Source organism: Parasteatoda tepidariorum, chromosome 9 (assembly GCF_982258835.1).
Source record: "Parasteatoda tepidariorum strain Cologne lab strain chromosome 9, Ptep-v5.0, whole genome shotgun sequence".
Taxonomy (NCBI): domain Eukaryota; kingdom Metazoa; phylum Arthropoda; class Arachnida; order Araneae; family Theridiidae; genus Parasteatoda; species Parasteatoda tepidariorum.
Genome location: NC_141763.1, coordinates 4,865,083 through 4,886,293, shown reverse-complemented (window position 1 = coordinate 4,886,293; position 21,211 = coordinate 4,865,083). Strand labels below are relative to the sequence as shown.

The window sequence follows — 21,211 nt, the reverse complement described above, 5'->3', positions numbered from 1 at the left end:
GGTAATAGATACTATAACTGAATTTGGTAATAGATACTATAACTGAATTAACTATGCACTACAAATCATAATGAATGGAGAAATAGTTCTAATTCGCATGGTAGAAAAACAAACACGCAAATGATCATCCATTTATTTTGGTAAAAGGTATTGTAGCTGAAACAAAATAAACTATATTAAATAACAAAATTAATGGAGAAATGACACTCATTCGGTAAGAAGAAAAGCAATACTATTTTTAACGTCAATGATGCTTAGTTAAGTTTGTTAATAGTTACTAATTTTATTTTATAATCAACGTTGAACAGCCGACCCATTCTACCCGTGTTTAACTCCACAGCTTGTCATTTTAACCCTTTATCTACTGAAAGTACTTAGAAGTACCAATCACTTTAAACTAATTAATTAAAGTGGTAATTAATTACAGTGGTACTTTTGAGCTCCACTTTAATTAATTAGTACTAACAAATTAAATTTCGCACCGGGGAGATTTTTTTTTCTTGTATACTCTTTAATTATCAATATGGCAGCTAAAAAAACTAAATATTTGTGAAAAAAATTTCAGTAGTACATAATGCAGTAGATAAAGGGTTAAATTCACAAGGAAGCTCTTGGATCAAGCTCTGACTTGGATCAAAAAACCTTTCGTGGAGGATTGTTTTATTGTACTCACTTGCATTTGCGTTACAAGGATAGGAAAACCGCGAAAACCTTCCTTAGCTAGCTCAACGGGAAGGGGATTCTAACTCATTATCCGTCTGCCACTGAGGATATTTTACGTCAGCGCTGTGGTCGATGCGAGCTGGGAGTGGAATTTGCATCAACCAGCCACTGTTGGGATTTGAACCTGGTATACATCATTGGGCGATGAATGCTCTATCCCTTGAGCCACCAAGGTCTAATTTTTACTAATATTTTTTTTCATTTTTTATTCTCTTTTTTAAATAACCAGCGATGAGCAGCAGACCCAATTTCGAGTTTATGACTCCGTAGCCTTGTAATCATGAATTCAATTCAGAAGACAAGGGAACTCTTGGATCAAGTATTGGGAAACTTTCGTGGGAGACTTTCGAATGGAACTAACTTGCATTTGTGTTACATGGAGAAGAAAACTTATCACGGTTAGTCTGATGGCCAGGGGACTCTAACCCATGATCCGTCTACTACTGAAGATGTCAGCACTGGGGTCGGTGCTATGCAACTTGCCATTTATTAAATATTTAGTAGTTTTTAAATGGCATAACGATTGCTTATGCTATTGATGCATGGCTTTTAAGTACACTCAGGAGTTGGAAAGTGATCAAAATTTTGATTATTTCCTTTTGATGATTATGTAACCTTTCCTTCAGTAATAAAACAAACAGAGAATTGTCCGGCATTAAAGATATGATTGCACTATTTGAATTGTCGAAGTTTTGTCAGCAAATTTTCTTCATCGCGGGATAAATAGTTTAAAATAACAATCCTATTTTAATCTATGAAGATTTCTTAATCAAAAAAGTATGTAAAAAAAAAATAATTGTTTTAAAATTAGGAATGGAATGAAATGTATGTGGAAAATGGGAATGAAATGTAACAGCCCATTTATTTTACCCATCCCCGAGGACGGCTTGTCCAACAATGTACCCGTCCTCCTTTGAAACTAACCCGTAGCTTCTAAATAAATAAAAATATAATTTTCTCTTATTTATAACAAACATGTATATAGATAGCACAATGAATTAGTAGTTACTAGGATCACATTATACAGTAATAAAAGAAATACTAGGTTACTAATAGTAACCTAGTATTTCTTTTATGAAATAATTTATTTCTTTTATGAAATAATTTCAATGACAAAGGTCAATTTATCTGGAATGTCAATTTATCCGAGGGTACTGCGTGTTTTAAATGAATCAAATATGACGTTTGCCTGTTCCACAACCAAGCCAATGATTCACAGAGGTTTCTGCACAGAAATCTGAAAAGGATTTTCCATTTAGGTAGATGTTCTTAATTGCGTTTAACGCTTCTTGTTTAAGACCAGTATGTAATGCGTTTTTTTGTAAGTTCATTGCTCAAAAGCCCCTTTCAACCGCTGAAGTACAGAGAAAACATCAATTCCACCATGCGCAGTTTGTTGCTGTATTTCTAGATTAGAGGATCATTTTAGAAGTGAGGCGCTTGTAAGATAACAAAAATTGAAAATGTATCGCGAACATTAACGGGAAAATGGCCGCCCGCGCGGACGTCGGATTCGAGAAATTCGTTGTCCGCGGGGAATTTTTGACCGCCGAGGACTGGAGCCCTGAAATGTAACCTAGGACAGGAGGAGATATTTTAAAAAACATTAAAATCAATCAAATATACTTTTGTAAAAAAAAAAACTATAATTAATGAAAGAGAAAGCTTAGTTAGGTATTGAGCAAGTAATTTATAATTTGAATAAAGAATTTGTGTGTATGTGTTTGTGTATACCTGTTTGCGGGTAAGCGGTTGATTCCAAGAATATGAAATTCAACGCGTAGCTGAATGTGATCACAACTGCAAACTGGAAAGTCATGGAAAGTCATGAATTTTTGTATTGAACAAAATTTGTCATGAAATATCATGATTTTAACTATTTTTTTTAAAAAAAATCATGAAAAGTCATGGATATTTAGGTCGCCGGAAAATCTAATTTTTAAAATGGAATTCACCCCCCTCCCCCCCAATTTCATGGTGTTCCGAATATCTGAATTGGTAACAAAATCCCTACTCACAGTCAAATTTTATTTAAATATAAAATGTTTTTATCCTGTTCTTTAAAAATTATGGTGTTCTTTCAAAAAATGAAAGGAAAAAAAAACATCTTTTCTAGAGCTTTCTTCATCTTTTAAACTCCTGTGATTTCAGAATTTTTGTTATTATTTCTTGTTTTAATTTTATCAATTTAAAATTTTAGCTGAAGGCAAGCCAGTCATTGGCGAATTTTTCTTATTCCGAAATGAGAACAGAAAAATCAGGAGTATTTCTTTCCTTTCTGATGAACAAGAAAAGTATATTTAGAATATAATTCTGCAGGGAAAAAAAAATTATTTACTCAGCTATTTTATTGCTTCAACTCTTTCTTTACTCTGTTTTTTTTTTAAATTTAAAATCAATAAATGTGAAGCTGTAGAGTATAACAATTTTGGTTATACCTATCATTTTAATTAATATCATTATAATGCTTTTTAAATTTACTATTCTGTTTTTATCGGAGAAAATAGTAACTTCGTTAAGTCATGAAAAGTTCTTGGAATTAGTCATGGAAAGTCATGAATTTGAAAATCTAGAATGTAGCAGATAGCCTGTGTATCAAAATAAAGATTTTCTGTATTAGTCCGTCTGACAGTATGGACACCGGATTGAGAGTAAGCCCTAAGAATGCGATATTGAAAATGAATTTAAACGAGTAAAATTGTAAACAAAGCTCGATTTTTTTTTTAAAATTACATTTTAAATTCAGAGACATTTAAGAAATGAAATGATCTTATTATGAACTTATCTACCCTGTTCCTTCAGTCTAAATTTTAAAACATGTCTGGTGTATATGTTACGGTGAAACACCTTAATCTGGAGAATGTCGGCATTCAACGGTGAATGACAACATTCACGTAGTCGCTTTGTTGAATGTCCGAAATATTTGTTATATCCAATTTTATATTAATTTATTCGTTAATATTATTATATTTATTTGATATATTTATATTTATTCTACATTTTAATACTTACTGACGATAGATTAGAAGAAACATCAGTGTTTGGAGTATCGGGCAAATATATACCGCGCAATGGCACTTGACCTTAAAAAAACATCAGTGTAGGGTATACCGGGCAGTGGCACTTAACCTTAAAAAAGCCCGATTTTTGATTTTTTAAAATTATATTTTAAATTCAGAGACATTAAAGAAATGAAATTATCTTATTATGAACTTATCTACCCTGTTCCTGTAGTCTAAATTTTAAAACCTGTCTGGTGTATACAATATAGCCAAGGTTGCCCCGGCAAGGAATGCATTCCCCGTTTAACTCTCGGCTACTGCGGTTTCTCTAGTTTTTATTTCCATTTTTAGTTGGCATTATTTCATTTCAAATCACTTTAGTTTTCATCATTCACGTCTGCTTAAAAATCGGTGCCTATTTTTGAGAGCGGCTAAACATTTGCTTCAAACGTTGCCATTCTCAGGGCTCGCTAAACGTTAATGATTCGCGACGTGAGAGCTCAAAACGTGTCGACGTTTAATTAAAATCGTGTCGACGTTTTTTTTTTGCGGATAATGAAATTTTTATCTTTATGCTTCAGTTTCTGGGGAAAATTCATTGAGTGACACAGTATACAGGGTTATTCATAATTCCCTCCGCCTGTAAACGCCATTTTTCTTTACTACAACTGGCTTCAGTGGCACATGTTACTGCCATCTACTGGCAACTGCTTGAATTAAAACTTGAATACTTTCGGAATAATTTCATATGTTCTTTTTTTGCCATATTCGTCTTCGTTTTTTTACTATAACGCTTCGAAACCCCGGAGGAGAATTATGAATAATCCTGTATTAAATAAAAATACTTAACGCGATATTATAATTGGTTTTACGTAAGATAATGGTTATGACTTTTGGATTGGAAAAAAAACATAATGCGTCAAAACTTTCTAAAATATTCAAAGAAATACTTTTTATTTATTTATTTATTTCATTTTACTTTATTTTCTGACTGCTTCTCAGGAAAAAAAAATTTGGGGGATGTAAAACAATTCCGTCTACAATTGAAATGAAATTCAAAAAGTAGAAGAAGACAATGGAATGACCCTTCTAACCTAAAATCGAAGTTAATTAGTTACAAATCAATTATTTCAAACAAGTCTCCGCCCTGTTCGAAATTTTTGGAAAATATATTTTTTGTTCATTAATCTAAAATCTATTCTAGATATGTTTTAGTGTATACTAAAATGACATATTTCAATAGAATTTATATTTTACCCTTTATTTTATTTTTTTGCTTAAACAACTAAAGTTATATTAAATGTATGAATTGTAAGTATGATGATTAACTGGGTTCTTCACTACTTTTCCTCTTCTTCCTTACTGTTCTTAACAAAATAAACAAATAAGTTTAATTTCTAATAATTTTAATAAGCTTAATTGCTTCAAACTGTTTTAATTCTGGGATTCGTTAAATCATTGTCGCCTGTAGTGTATATCTACCACGACAAATATACAATTCCAATATAAAACATGTTGACTCGATTCTATGATGGGGTATTTTTCATAGATGAAAGTTGACATTGTCGATAACTCCTCCCCCCATTGGTGACCCGGGCTTGATGTGAACACGCCTACCTTGGCAGTAACGCCCACTTCAATTTAAACACCCCTACTTCGATGGATGGTTCACATTGAGCAGTTGACTTGCTACTTGTAACTTCGACATTATCCAACTCCTCGCACTGTTGCTACTCAGTCTCGTCTCGATCACACACAACGTCAGCCTGCATACACTCAACTGCTAAGGGCAACACAGAAGCGACTATGACCGTGAACTTAATACAGCTCCAACGATCAGCATTAAAAAGCACGGTGATCTTAAAACAGCTCTCTCGGCTTCTCACAAAACTGCAATGAATCAACTTGTGGTGTCCATTTATCAAATTCTATCACAGCTATAATTCTGGTGGGGGAGTACTGTAGTGTATCTACCACTAGAAATATACAATTCCAATTCACTAGTATATAAAACATGTTAACTCGATTCTATGATGGGGTATCTTTTCATGGATGAAAGTTGACATTGTCGATAACTCTTCTCCCACACACGCCTTTCAATTGAGCATAAATGTAACATTCACATTCTTGTCTTTTGACTGAGAAATCAAAAGAGCAATTTATATTTATAATTTCTAAAATAAAAGCATAATAAGACTATTTGCCGAACATATTAATTACAGCTGAAAAATAATTTCTTATCTAAAAATCTCTTACTATATCTTATTTAAGTATTAAGGAAATTCTAAAGATGCAAAAAAGAAAATTTTTTGAGATCATTTTTTCAATTTTCTGTTTTTAGTATTCGCTGTTTAGCAAAATAAGAGAACTTTCCTGATTTAACAATATTTTTTTTTTTTTTTTTTTTGAATTGTGCAAAAGTTGGGAAATAATATTAACAATTTTTTGAAGCAAATTTTTTCAACATTATTCATTTTAAAAGGGCAACTTTCATTGAAGTTAGCGGCGAGAACAAGTACCAGGGTCAAAATAAAAGTATATATCCATAATTTTTTGTTCACTTCGAAAGTAAAGCAAACTGTTATATATATATTTTTTTTTTGCTTTGCACATATATGCATTCACTTTTCCTTGCTCAAATAAATTAGAAACAATAAATAAAGGCAATCAATAATATATATACATTTTTCGAAAAAATAATATGCTTAGTAAATATGCTGTTTTGAGTTCAATAATTTTAAACGGCAGAATGTTTCTAATATCTTAACAAGATTTAATTCTCAGCTAGCAGGTAATAATTCTAATTCTAAGTGACAGTAGTTCCAATCCGAAGTACTAAAAAATTTTTTTAGTATATTAATGAAAAAATAATATACGTGGTAGCTTAAGGAATAAGATTTTTAGAAAAATTCAAATTTAATTAAATAGTTGGCAAAGTAGTTCTGCGAAACACGCCCTGACATAAATTTAAAAAAAAAAATTTAAGGTTAAGACGATAGATAAGATGTTGAGAAATTTTAAGAACCTTAAAAATGTTGACTTATTAGTATTAATAATTATTAGATATATATTGTTGAAGAAATTGATAAATATATTATTCCAAATCTACTCATACGTATGTATATTATTGAAATTGAATCAATCATTGAAAGTACAAACTAAGAAACTAAAATTGAAAAAAAGCTGATGTATAATAACATTCTGTCAGAAATATGCTTCTATAAAACTCGATATTCGTTGAATAATATATTTTATCCAAATCTTACGAATAAATTTTTAGACGACTAAAAATTTAACAAGTTAATTGTTTTTAATGTTAAATTAAGAATTTAACATTAAGGATCTTTGGATTGCTCTCCTGATCAAGCTAAAGGGGTTCTATTTCTCAGGTTACGGGTATAGTTAAGAATCCAAATATTTATATATATATATAACCATCGTTGAACAGCAGACCTGATTTTTATGGGCTTACGACTACTCATGTTAAAACTCCGTAGCCTTGTCATTTTGAACCCAATCCAGAAGACAAGGGAACTCCTGGATGAAGTATTGGGAGAAATTTGCAGAAGAAGGACATTTTGATGGAGCTAACCCTCATTTGCGTTACAGAGAGGAAAACCACGAGAACCTCCCACGGTTAGCCTGAAGGCAAGGGGACTCTAACCCACGATCCGTCTACCTCTGCGAATATTTTACGTCCCCATTGTGGTCGGTGCGAGCCGAGTGCGGAATTCGTATCGACCAGCAGTCGATGTGATACGAACCTACACCTCACGCGAAGGTGAACGTTCTATCCCCTGAATGATGTATGCTTATTCAGAGAAAGTACGTTTTTGTTGTCGATTTTGTAGTTTAATTAATAGTTAGCACTAACCATTAAGATTTGTATTTAGATTAGCAGAAGAAAACCATTAAAATTGACACTTAGTACGTGAAAATCCGATCGTAGAACGAAAGTTATTCAAAGTGTTATCTTCCTTTTTATTTCTTTCCTTCTTTTTTGTGTTCGTAGCTGTCTGATTTTAAACTATCTTACTGTCAAGTCATAACATTGGTGAAAATAAAGGATAATTCTGCAAATGATATCCAACTGTACCATTCATGGTGATAAGATTTATAAACTATGATTTGAGGGAAAACTTTTACTATTTCATGGTAAATATTAATTTATATGTGATATGAGAGGCACAGAACAACTCAACTTGATTTCGTCATCAAGTAGTTTTGAAATATCATAAAATTCAAAATAATTCGAAACTCTCACAGATATACAGAGTAATTCAAAATGAATAGGGCGATTACAAACGGCTATAACTACTGAATGAAAAAATATTTATCGATACATTATCGATTTAACGATTTTATATGCATCCGTCAAAGATTTTCTATGTGTACTAGGCCATGCTTGTTTAAAGTGCGGCTCGGCCGGGAAGTTCATGTGGGCCTTTAAAATGTGACCCAAACGCAAATTATGAAAATATTTAAATTCACAAATTTTTACTAAAAAAAATTTTTTGCAATATTTTTCATAAATAATCGATTCGTATGTAATTGAATTTTAATATGTAATCGATTCGTATGTAATTGAATTTTAATATATAATCGATTCGTATGTAATTGAATTTTAATATATAATCGATATATAAAAATTTTAAAATTGGAAAGTGTGTTGTTATAAAAACCATTCACTTTTTAAAAGCAAAAAGACTTACTTCATCATAGACAATTTCAAGAGTTTCTTAACGGCTCTGAATTTGTAGATGTTCTTTATTCTCTGAATTTGGAGGCTCTGAATTTGTAGATTATGCAGAAGTAAGATGGCTCTGTATGGGGCTCAAAAGATTTTATGATTTAAGAACTGAAATAAAAATATTTATGGAAACCTGTGACTGAATTTGAAGATTTTTAGATTTAGCATTTTTAGTAGACTTAACAGAACGTTTGGATGATTTAAATTTGAGACTTCAAGGGAAAATAAATTAATTAATAATATGTTCTAAACAAACAGCGTTTGAAATAAAGTCAAAATTTTGTTGTTGTTGTATTTAATTTACGTCGCATTAGAGCTACACAATGGGCTATTGGCGACCGTCAGGGAAACATCCCTGAGGATGATCCGAAGACAAGCCATCACAACTTTGATCCTCTGCAGAGGGGATAGCACCCCCGCTTCGGAAGCCCAACGACCTGCACGCGAAGTCGAGCACTTTACGATAGAACAGTTTAATGAGGACCCATACCGCACACCCTCGGTCCCTACGCAGGCTGATCCAAGTGGTCACCCACCCGCACACTGACCGAAACCAGTGATGTTCGACTTCGGTGAGCTGCTGGGAACCGTGTCTTAACGATCAGTCCTCTGCGGGACTTAAAAGTTTTGCAAAATCAAACAAACGTAAAAGATTTGACACCTTTCAGCACTTTGACCGCACATAAACCCGCGAGTTGCACAAAAATATGCTGCGTTAATTTTTGATTTAATTAAAAATTTTGAAAATTTCAAGATTTTCGAAAACAAGAAGATTATGCCTACATATTTTCTATAGAAATAAATAAATTACCTTCAAATCTTCATTGAACTGCAAAGTAACATTCAACTGAAAGAAAAAATTTGGGGGACCGGAGTTTTATAAGGATTGCCTCCCCAACGATAAATATCCTTATTGTTACAATCCTGGCTTTATTAATGTGTTCAGCTTTTGGCAGTACCGATGTTTGTAAACAATTATTTTCAAGCATAAAGCTTACAAAAAAAAAAAAGTAGGACAAAGTTCACTAACAAACATCTCGAAAATGCATTCAAATTGACAATCCTGATTGTTGAACCTGATATTGATTTGCTTGTTCAACAAAAGAAAATTCATCCATTTGAATTTTTTTTATCTTTATGAAATCCAAGTTAAATGAAACGAAACTTTTACAAATTTAAAATAAATATGTATCTATAACATATCCAATTCAAATTAGAAAAAAATAATAATAAAGAGAGGTTAGTTTGTTTTAATAAAACTATACATAATAAACTACATGATTTTTTATTTCAATGTATTGAAAAAATATTGTACACGTCACCTAGAATTTCTTTTTTATTTGCAATGTGGCCCTCAAACGGTCATAGTAATTTATTTTAATAAAACTGCATAATAAACTACATGATTCTTTTTATTTCAATGTATTGAAAAAATATCGCATGTGTGACACAGAAATTTTTGTTTTATTTGCAATGTGGCCCTCAAACGGTCATAGTAATTTATTTTAATTAAACTATATAATAAACTACATGATTTTTTTTATTTCAATGTATTGAAAAAATATCGCATGTGTGACACAGAAATTTTTGTTTTATTAGCAATGTGGCCCTCAAACGGTCATAGTAATTTATTTTAATTAAACTATATAATAAACTACATGATTTTTTTTATTTCAATGTATTGAAAAAATATCGCATGTGTGACACAGAAATTTTTGTTTTATTTGCAATGTGGCCCTCAAACGGTCATAGTAATTTATTTTAATTAAACTATATAATAAACTACATTATTTTTTTTATTTCAATGTATTGAAAAAATATCGCATGTGTCACACAGAAATTCTTGTTTTATTTGCAATGTGGCCCTCAAACGGTCATAGTAATTTATTTTAATTAAACTATATAATAAACTACATGATTTTTTTTATTTCAATGTATTGAAAAAATATCGCATGTGTGACACAGAAATTTTTGTTTTATTTGCAATGTGGCCCTCAAACGGTCATAGTAATTTATTTTAATTAAACTATATAATAAACTACATTATTTTTTTTATTTCAATGTATTGAAAAAATATCGCATGTGTCACACAGAAATTCTTGTTTTATTTGCAATGTGGCCCTCAAACGGTCATAGTAATTTATTTTAATTAAACTATATAATAAACTACATGATTTTTTTTATTTCAATGTATTGAAAAAATATCGCATGTGTGACACAGAAATTTTTGTTTTATTTGCAATGTGGCCCTCAAACGGTCATAGTAATTTATTTTAATAAAACTGTATAATAAACTACATGATTTTTTTTATTTCAATGTATTGAAAAAATATCGCATGTGTGACACAGAAATTTTTGTTTTATTTGCAATGTGGCCCTCAAACGGTCATAGTAATTTATTTTAATAAAACTATATAATAAACTACATGATTTTTTTTATTTCAATGTATTGAAAAAATATCGCATGTGTGACACAGAAATTTTTGTTTTATTTGCAATGTGGCCCTCAAACGGTCATAGTAATTTATTTTAATAAAACTATATAATAAACTACATGATTTTTTTTATTTCAATGTATTGAAAAAATATCGCATGTGTGACACAGAAATTTTTGTTTTATTTGCAATGTGGCCCTCAAACGGTCATAGTAATTTATTTTAATTAAACTGCATAATAAGCTACATGATTTTTTTTATTTCAATGTATTGAAAAAATATCGCATGTGTGACACAGAAATTTTTGTTTTATTTGCAATGTGGCCCTCAAACTGTCATAGTAATTTATTTTAGTTAAACTATATAATAAACTACATGATTTTTTTTATTTCAATGTATTGAAAAAATATCGCATGTGTGACACAGAAATTTTTGTTTTATTTGCAATGTGGCCCTCAAACGGTCATAGTAATTTATTTTAATTAAACTATATAATAAACTACATGATTTTTTTTATTTCAATGTATTGAAAAAATATCGCATGTGTGACACAGAAATTTTTGTTTTATTTGCAATGTGGCCCTCAAACTGTCATAGTAATTTATTTTAATTAAACTATATAATAAACTACATGATTTATTTTATTTCAATGTATTGAAAGAATATCGCATGTGTGACACAGAAATTTTTGTTTTATTTGCAATGTGGCCCTCAAACGGTCATAGTAATTTATTTTAATTAAACTATATAATAAACTACATGATTTTTTTTATTTCAATGTATTGAAAAAATATCGCATGTGTGACACAGAAATTTTTGTTTTATTTGCAATGTGGCCCTCAAACGGTCATAGTAATTTATTTTAATAAAACCACACACAATAAACTACATGATTCTTTATTTCAATGTATTGAGAAAATATTGTAAGTGTGGCTCAGAATTTTTTTATTTAATTGCAATGTGACCCTCAAACGGTCACAGTTTAGACTCTCATGATTTAGGCGGATTTCATTCTGAAGCATTTGGGCAGTCACCGACGTTCTTCTATTGTTTTGGGCATGAGTTGTAACCATGCATGTTTTGTTTTGCCATACCGTTGTTTGTGGCATTTGGAACTCCCGACTGCCTCCGTACGTCGATTATCGTCTGCTTTGGTCCTACGTGCGGCGAATTCCTTCAACGTTTTCCGCTGAAGCACTTGGCCTTCCCGCTACTTTTCCCTAACATCCCGTTTCTTCAAACATCCTGTGCCAGCTGTTTGTGTTGTTCTTATTTAAAAAGGTTCTTGGTAATGCTGACGAAATCTGCTCTGCACACTGTGATAGCAGAATCACAATTGTTAAATTCTAACACGCAGAATGCACGGGACTTTCCACTGATGATTCCGCTTCATTGCGCCTTACGTAAAGAAAGTTCCATCAATATTCTGCGTTAATCTTATAGATGCTAATTATATATAATCTCTATGTTATGATCTTTATGTTAATTATTATAATATCTGTAATCTCTATGTTATGATCTTTAAGTTAATTATTATAATCTCTGTAATCTTAATTATTATAATCTCTATGTTATGATCTTTATGTTAATTATTATAATCTCTGTAATCTTAATTATTATAATCTCTATGTTATGATCTTTATGTTAATTATTATAATCTCTGTAATCTTAATTATTATAATCTCTATGTTAATTATTATAATTACTATATTATAATCTATATGTTAATTATTATAATTACTATATTATAATCTCCATGTTAATTATTATAATCACTATATTATAATCTCTATGTTAATTATTATAATCACTATATTATAATCTCTCTGTAAATTATTATAAACTCTGTAATCTTAATTATTATAATATCTTTGTTAATTATTATAATCTCTATAATCTTAATTATTACAATCTCTATGCTAATTATTATAATCTCTATGTTAATTATTATAATTACTATATTATAATCTCTATATTAATTATTTTTTATTAAATAGTTGTTTGTAATCGCTATATTCATTTTGAATTACCCGGTATTTCCTTATTTTATTTCGATGAAATTTAAACCTAATTATTTGCTGATTAACCATTTCAATTTTAACGTAAAAATAATAATTTATTTTTAATGAGTATTTCATTTTTGGTTGCTAGAAATGCTATAGAATAATAAAAAAAAGTTAAACTTGTTGTAACCAAAACCGGCCGCTCTATTAGAATCTGAAATGCAATTACAGATGCGAAATCTGTAAGGCTAATTTTTATTTATAAACATAACATTGAAAATTCTAATGTTTTCTGAAGTTATTGCAATTTTAAATGCTTTTCCGCGAAATTCTCTCCTTTTTTCTGTTATTCAGTTTACATTTTATTTTGTCGCGCATAAACTATAAATGACGAAGGCTCTTAGAAAAATGTACACGGCATTTGGGAGAATAAAAATTTTACACACCTATTAATTGTTCATAACTTTTTAAGTTAAAAGAAAACATGTTGGCTGACCCCTGAAATACAACTACAGAGTTTGACGTGTTCATAGGACCATTTTGAATTCTAAACTTGCAAACGATTTTTATTCAAACTTCCAATGTCCTTGAAAAATATGTTAAATTCAGGTACTTTTCTTTCAATCATAATTATTTATCCGAAAATGTACCGAATGTGGAAAAATGTATCGCTTGCATGACTTTAATTGACGGGATGTGAGAAGAAAAAAAAAGGAGAATAAATAAAATAAGAAGGAGATTGAACGAGTCTAAACATTTATATCGAAATTTTTATAAATATAGGAGAAATAAAAATTGCTTCCAATGCCAACTGTTATATTATATTAGGATATCATATATAATATAACCGTTATATATGTTTATCATATATCATATACGTATAATAATTGCTCCTCATTTGTTTCTTATTGTTTCGTACATCCAGTATACTTTCATTATTAAAATTGTGCTTACTTAAAATAATAACATATTTTATGAACAGAATGATTATATTTATCGACTTTTAAGAAGGGAAAAAAAGCGAATGATTGTCTTAATGATATAAATAATAGTAATATTCTTGAAAGCAGAATTGTTTGTTCAAAAGACGAATCAACTTTTTCCTAAATTAAACGCCATTTTTTTTTTAAATAAGAATATATAATGAATGAATTGCTACCGTTTTTCTAGCATTGTAATTCCGTTATACTGGGTAATTAAAAATGAATATAGCGTTTACGAACAGCTACTTAATGAAAAATAATTCATCTATAACATTAACACAAAATGCAGATGGAACTTTCTCTACGTAAAGAGCAGTAAGTATAGCGGAATCCTGCGCGAGTTCATTAGTCTTGCGCATTCTGCGATGTTAGAATTTAACAACTGTCATTCTGTTATCGCAGTGGAGAGAAGCTTTCGTCAGCGTTACAATCAATTTCAATCAAAACAATCAAATTGTAAACCCTGTATTTCGTGAAACATACATTCGATAGAGCCGAGATGGCTCAGGGGATAGAGCGTTCCATTTCCAATGAGGCGAACAGGGTTCGAATCCCAGTCGATGCGAATTCCGCTTCCGGCTTGCACCGACCACAGTGCTGACGTGAAATATCCTCAGTGGCAGACGGATCACGGGTAAGAGTCTCTTCGCCGTCAGGCTAACAGTGGGAGGTTCTCGTGGTCTTCCTCTCCATGTAACTAAAATGCGGGTTAGTTCCATCAAAAAGTCCTCCACGAAGGCAAACTTCTACCAATGCCTGATCCAGGAGTTCACTTGTCTTCTGGATCGGGTTCAAAATTACAAGGCTACGGAGTTGAACAATAGTAGTCGTATACCCAAAAATTGTGTCTTGTGTTCAACGACGGTTGACTTTTTCCGTGTTAAACTGTTGGGTGGTGGGTTAACCGAGTCATTAAAATTTTCATTGCAATGTAATTTTTTAAATCGTCAAAACTAAATGAAATTTCGTGTATAGTTACTTTACTATCGGTTTATTTTTAGCAATCAATTAAGAATCTTATGTATGGAAATTAGAAGGGGACAGTAACATTTTAAATGCATCACTGCCGGGCATTTATCCTTAAGAATCGTAACACTGACAATTGCACTCAGCCTTCAAAATCCTCAATGTATCATGGGCACTTATTAAAAAGTATCTAATACCAGTTAATCAAGATGAATTGCGATTTTTCAGGGCTCTCTTAAAAATTTATTTCGATTTTTAGTTTCATATGGTTTTATTTCAACTAATGTTTTCAACTAATGGTCATGGCTTTATTTCAACTATCTTTGAAATAAAACCATATTTAAAAATTAATTAAGCATTGTTGGAGTCATTAATAGTTTGATGATTTTTTTTAAGTTTTCCTTTTCTCCATCAATTTTACTTTCTAGGGCATCACTTTTTTCTATTTCGCTTGATTCTGATTTATGTGTTTTTATCGGAAAAAAAAGAAGAAAAAAAAAACAGTTAATAATCCCCTTTTTTTGAAGATTTGCAAACTTAAGCAAAATGTTCCTCAATTTGACTTGCAGGATTATGAGCTTTTGCTCAGAGATGCCCCTCTGAAAATGATCTTAAGATTCTCTTAAGAAAATATCATTTTCTTAAGAAATTATTCAAAAGTTTGCAGAATTTCTTAAGATTTAACGCTATCTTTAAAATACCTTAAGAAATTTTGCAGATATTTCATAGCCATTTTGAATATCTTGAAGGTGAATTAAGTTTGCATTAAAAAAATCTTACGACAGTCTCCTTAGTTAATGTCACCTCAAAACATCTTAAGATTTCTTTAGAATATCTTAAGAATTTTTGCAGACATTTTGAATTATCTTTAAGGTGAATTAAGTTTGAACGGAGATTTCTTAATATTTTTTTCAGTTGAGACAAAATTTGTCTTGTGATATTTTCAATAATGATCACATCTTACAAGGGAGACTAGTAAAGTGTGACTCGCCAATTTTGAAATAAACTAGTGTGATGTATGCCTTATGAGGAATTATTTTAGGGGGCAACATTCGTTTCGGCCCATAGAAGGTCCAATGACAGATAAAAAATAATTCAATATATAGAAAAATCGGTATTTTATTACTTCAATGCAGACTATTAGTTAGTGTAATTTTAGTGTAACATTTTAGCAAGCAGCATTATTAAAAATTATTACCTTTTCACACACAATTCGTTCATAATTTCAATTGGCTGTTTTGCTAACTACAAGTGTTCTGTGATTGGGCTATCGTTTCACTCTCTTCTTATATTATATAAAGATATTGCTTTACAATGTTAACCCATTGATATAAGAACGTAAACTAGTGCAAACCGGTTTCAGTCGCACTCTATAGCTATAGAGTTTCCAACTTACATGAAGGCCACTATTAAAAACACGGGCCGCAACTTTAATCAAAATTTTACGTAGGACTCCTATACATGCTTGTAGGAACATTAAATATTACTGTCAGATTGTACAAAACAAAAGTATTGTATTACAAATTAAAATAAGAAGTAGATTTTCGAAAATATTTAATTGCATATTAAAAAATTGAGGCTATAATAACTTTAATGTGCACCCATGTATTAAACAATTAATGTGCAATAGATATCTAATTGTCAAGACATAAAACTTTAAAAAGGTTGGTATTAAACTTATATAGTCGCACGCAAAATGATCAATGACAAAATTGAGGTTTGCCTGCTGCAACCACCAGAGAATAGATATTTACTTTTTAAATTTAAAATTTACAAATGTGTGTGTCACTATTTTAGTCCAAAATGAGTGGTTTCAAAAAGTTAAATCGGAGAATTTCTTCGAGAAAATTTCTGATACACACACGCTAAATTATATTCACAAAATACAAAAAAAATGAAATAAAAAAGAGCAACATAAACAATTATTTTTTTTATTTGAGCAAATATTTTCTTGGATGCAAAACCTGAGAAATAAATTTTTTGCACTGTTAGTACGTTAAATTTCACAGAAACGAAGAAATTAGATTTTTATTAACGAGAAAAGTATTTCAAACTCATATAGATTTTTTACGAAAATTGTCCGTAAAAAAATGACAACTAATATATTTTAGTTCGCGGGCCACAAAAAAAAGGCTTCGCGGGCCACTGCTATAGAGTATCACCTGATAATTAAGATTTTACGTAGAATCTTAGAGTTGCTCCTAATAATATGTCCTGGAACTGTAGTTTAATCTTGTTTCATAGGAGTTCAATTTAACAAAACAAAAATTCTCAATTGATTATACAATTTTCTTTATTGATTATACAATTTTCGTCATTGATTAAACAATTTTTCTTATTGATTAAGCAATTTTCTTTATTGATTATACAATTTTCTTTATTGATTATACAATTTTCTTCATTGATTAAACAATTTTCCTTATTGATTATACAATTTTCTTTATTGATTATACAATTTTCTTTATTGATTATACAATTTTCTTCATTGATTAAACAATTTTCCTTATTGATTATACAATTTTCTTTATTGATTATACAATTTTCTTAAAGAAAGACAAAATCTCATTTATTTTGAATTTAGAGAGAGTAATAAAGTCAAATTTCGAAAATACATAATCTTCAAGGAGCGACTATAAGCATTCAATTTTTCCCTTCAGTGATGGCAAGAGAATTTTTAAAAAAAAACACAGATCATCTGGATTTTTAAATGAAATCTAGAAAAGTCAATCAAATGACTGCATACACATGTGATTTCAGGTACTCAGGAGTTGGGAAAAAAAGTAATCACATTTTTTCTTTAAGTGTGAAATAGATCTCAATTTTTTTTTTCAATACAACAAAATGAGCTTCAATCAGTCGAATGTCATTCAGTCTGTACAAGAACCTATTAATCATGGTAACTTCATTGCAAAGGAATCGTCATCCAGCATGGACAATTCTAGGATTATTTAAAATTTTATTTGGAAGTGACGTCACATCTCCTATATACTTAGATTATCAGTGATTTCAAAGTTTACATAGCTTCTTCTTAAATGGTAAAAGTGATAACCTTAACTCTCACTCGTTACCCATTGGCAAAAATGGGTAATGGTTTGGATTGGATGGCGTCTGCACACTTTTTAACCGTGTTCAAGAGTCATAGTAAACAGTGCGCATGCGTCGTCACTGCATGCGTTGCTATGGGGACTGCTGTTGTTTCACTGGCAGGCATTTTTAATGTATTTACGTAATAATAATTTAAAGAATTTTTTATATTCTTTTTATTATTGACGTATAATGACTGGTGATTTCAATATAAATATATGAATGAAGAAGAAGGAAAAGTATTTTGTGACGTCTTGAAACACGTACATAGGCAGGATAGGAAAATCAATCCGACGACCTGTGATGATTTGAAATGTTTAACGGAGTTCATCCAGAATGAGAAAAAGCATTTGACCAATGAGTGATCGTAATAAGCCGATCACAACTTCCTCATATAAACCAGAAGTCCTATGATTGTGAACTTACCAATCAAAAGCTCATTTTCTTGCATCAAATAAATAAATAAATTGAGATTTATTCCCCAATATGGATGGTTGACTGAATATAAGACAGTAACAAGCTTCCTAAAACCGGAAGTAGTTTACGATGTATCCCTCCGCTTATGGTATGATTACGAGGCGATAAGCAAACAGGCGTACTACTTTTCATAATGTTCCGTGTGTTTAAATGGACGCGTCATTTTACCATTAGTAAAAGTTTTTTTGTCATTTATAAATTCTAGCAGGTCTTGATCCTCAAACACGTTTAGCAAAATGAATATCACAACATAAATAAGGTTTGTCATGCATTATCCCTTATTTGGCTCCGTTCATCATTTTTTATTTGCTTTTGCATCTCGTTAGGCATAGCATAGTTTTCCGAATGTTGTTTGTTCCCTTGAAATTTATATTGAAGGATATTGCAACCCAGAAAGCTCACCTTGTGTTCGGAATTTTCCTTTTAGTGTCACGAAAATGTTTCTACTAAAAACCTTTTTTTCAACAATAGTGCACTTTCAAACCTTTCCTCCTAAAAGGTTTAAAAGCTCTCCTAAAAAGTATTGTCACTTAAGGTCCATAATGACTGACGTCACTCTATAGGATCCAATGGCATTGTCCATTAAAATTTCATGACAAGGTAGATTTTAGCTGAACATACAAGAAACCTTATGATGACCTAGATCTAAGGTTATTTTCACCTTGAGAGTATCTTTATTCAAGGATTTTTACAAGCTTGAAAACCCTGAGTCAATCTCTATTTAAGGTTTTTATACAGAAGGTTGTTTTCCTGGGTTTTGGATGAGGGTAATGTGTGTAGATTAAAGCAGATGGCCACAGATCTCGTTTTAAGGTTTATACGTAAACCACATAACAATCCTTTTTCAGGTTTACATTAAAAGATTTCTGAGTTAAAATAAACCTTATTTTGCTATATCTGGATATGTTGTTTGTTCCGTTGAAATTTAAATTGAAAGAACTCGTTATAGTGAAAAGCACTACAAGTATAATAATATTGGATCAAACGTAAAAATCAATTGGAAGTAGTCATCTGCAAGTCTTACCCCAAATATCTTTAAACTGTTCTACCGTAAAGTGTTCGACTTCACGTGCGGGCTACCGAAGCGGGGGTGCCTCTGCAGAGGAACAAAATGGCATGTCTTCGGATCATCCTCAGGGATGTTTCCCAGACAGTCACCCATTGTGCAGCTCTAGCGCGACGTAAATGAACTACAGCTTACGTCGAATTTTAACCAGTAGCGCCATCTGTGTTCAGCTTTACTCGGTCAACCATCCATATTTTGAAAAATACATGTCACGTGTCCTGTAGGATTTTTCAGAAGCATTGCCACCTGTTGACCAACCAGGGTGGCTGGAGTGAGTCCGCCTGATGATGAGGATCCACCAATGAAGTGGTCAAGCAGTGCTGTTGTCCTCCACCCCATTCTGTGCAGCGGGAATCCATCATGCGATGATTCTGTGGTGAAAACTCTCCCATTGGCTGCAGATCATCCCATTGCTGATGCTGCTGTTCTTGTTGCTGTTGAGCACAAGAGGAATAGTTTGCAGGATTCCAACACGGGGTGTTCAGGGGCATTCCTTCGAACCCTAAAGAAGAAGATTCATTCATTAACACAATATTTCTAAATGCAAATTTCCGAGTCTGGCAGAAGTCGATTTTTTGCCCATAGATGGCACCACTTAAAAACGAGAAACGCACACTCTGCCTTAAATTTGTTCGGTTTTACCAAGCAGGCTTGCCTGTGTGACAGTCGCATTAGAAACAACAACAACAAAAATTTCGAAAGTGGAATAACGTTTGGTCATTATCGGTTTTAAGGGGAATGTGTTTATCCTTTAATCGGCCAGTTACTTCAAGTAAAGGTAAATTTAGAGTATTTTTGGAATTGAAATTGATGTAAGAAATTGGAATTGGTGTTCATGTAAGAAAAAATAACTCATTTTCCGAAGCAAAAAATTAACCTAAATTTTTAAGTATATTTACCACGACCTATTAGGGACTTATTGACTTTTTTTTTGTTATTTATAAAATATATTTTAGAAATGCTTCAAAGTTTAGAAGGAATTACGTATTTTATAACTTTTATACGTTTTCTTAAACTAACAAATGGTTACCAATTTTATTCAAACGCACTTCAAGAAAGCTGAAGTTATTAACAAATGGAAACCTATATTAAAATTGGTAAAAACGTTCACCATGGACTTTTAAAATTGGTAAGTATACTTACCACGGCCTTAAAAAGGGTTGATGACTTAGCGCAACAGTCGTGGGATCTCAAGAGATAGTGCGTTAGCATCGCAATGAGGTGAACAGTCGGCATGGCTGCTTGATAAGAATTCCACACCTGGCCTGCACCGACTACAGTGACTGTACTACAGTGATTACAGACGTAAAATATTCTCAGTGTTGGACGCGTCATGGGTTAGAGTCCCCATTCCGTCAGGCTAATCAAGGGAGATGGTCGTAGTTTTCCTCTCCATGCAACGCAAACGTGGGTTAGTTCCGTCAAAAAGTCCCCCGCGAACGCAATCTTTCTTTCGATAATTGATCTAAGAGTTCCCTTGTCTTCTGGATTGGGTTCAAAATGACAAGGCTACGGATTTGAACATTGCTAGGCGTAATTGGGTGGTCGAAATGGTGTTCAACAACGGTTATAAAATTAAATGACTAAGTGCAGACGATATTTTAAGTTCTGACGTTTTTTTCTCTGAATAAACGAGCCTCTTTTTTTTCCCCAACGGATATTGCTTTCAAATATTGCTTTCGAACAGTTCAGTTAGGACAATGATCCAAAGTTACGAATCTA

At 31.4% G+C, this 21,211-nt stretch overlaps 1 protein-coding gene and 1 long non-coding RNA gene across 2 annotated transcripts in view; one reads left to right on the top strand and one right to left on the bottom strand.

The window, feature by feature from the left end:
- The window catches only part of LOC107447076 (uncharacterized), a 50,248-nt gene that overhangs the window by 1,650 nt on the left and 27,387 nt on the right, over nucleotides 1–21,211 (top strand). The window lies entirely within an intron of this gene.
- LOC107447075 (forkhead box protein F1) overlaps nucleotides 17,137–21,211 on the bottom strand; it is a 31,328-nt gene continuing 27,253 nt past the window's right edge. The window contains exon 3 of the mRNA XM_016061887.4: nucleotides 17,137–19,991. Within this exon, the coding sequence (XP_015917373.1) occupies nucleotides 19,720–19,991 (272 nt within the window). The 3' untranslated portion in view covers nucleotides 17,137–19,719. The remainder of the gene's footprint in view (nucleotides 19,992–21,211) is intronic.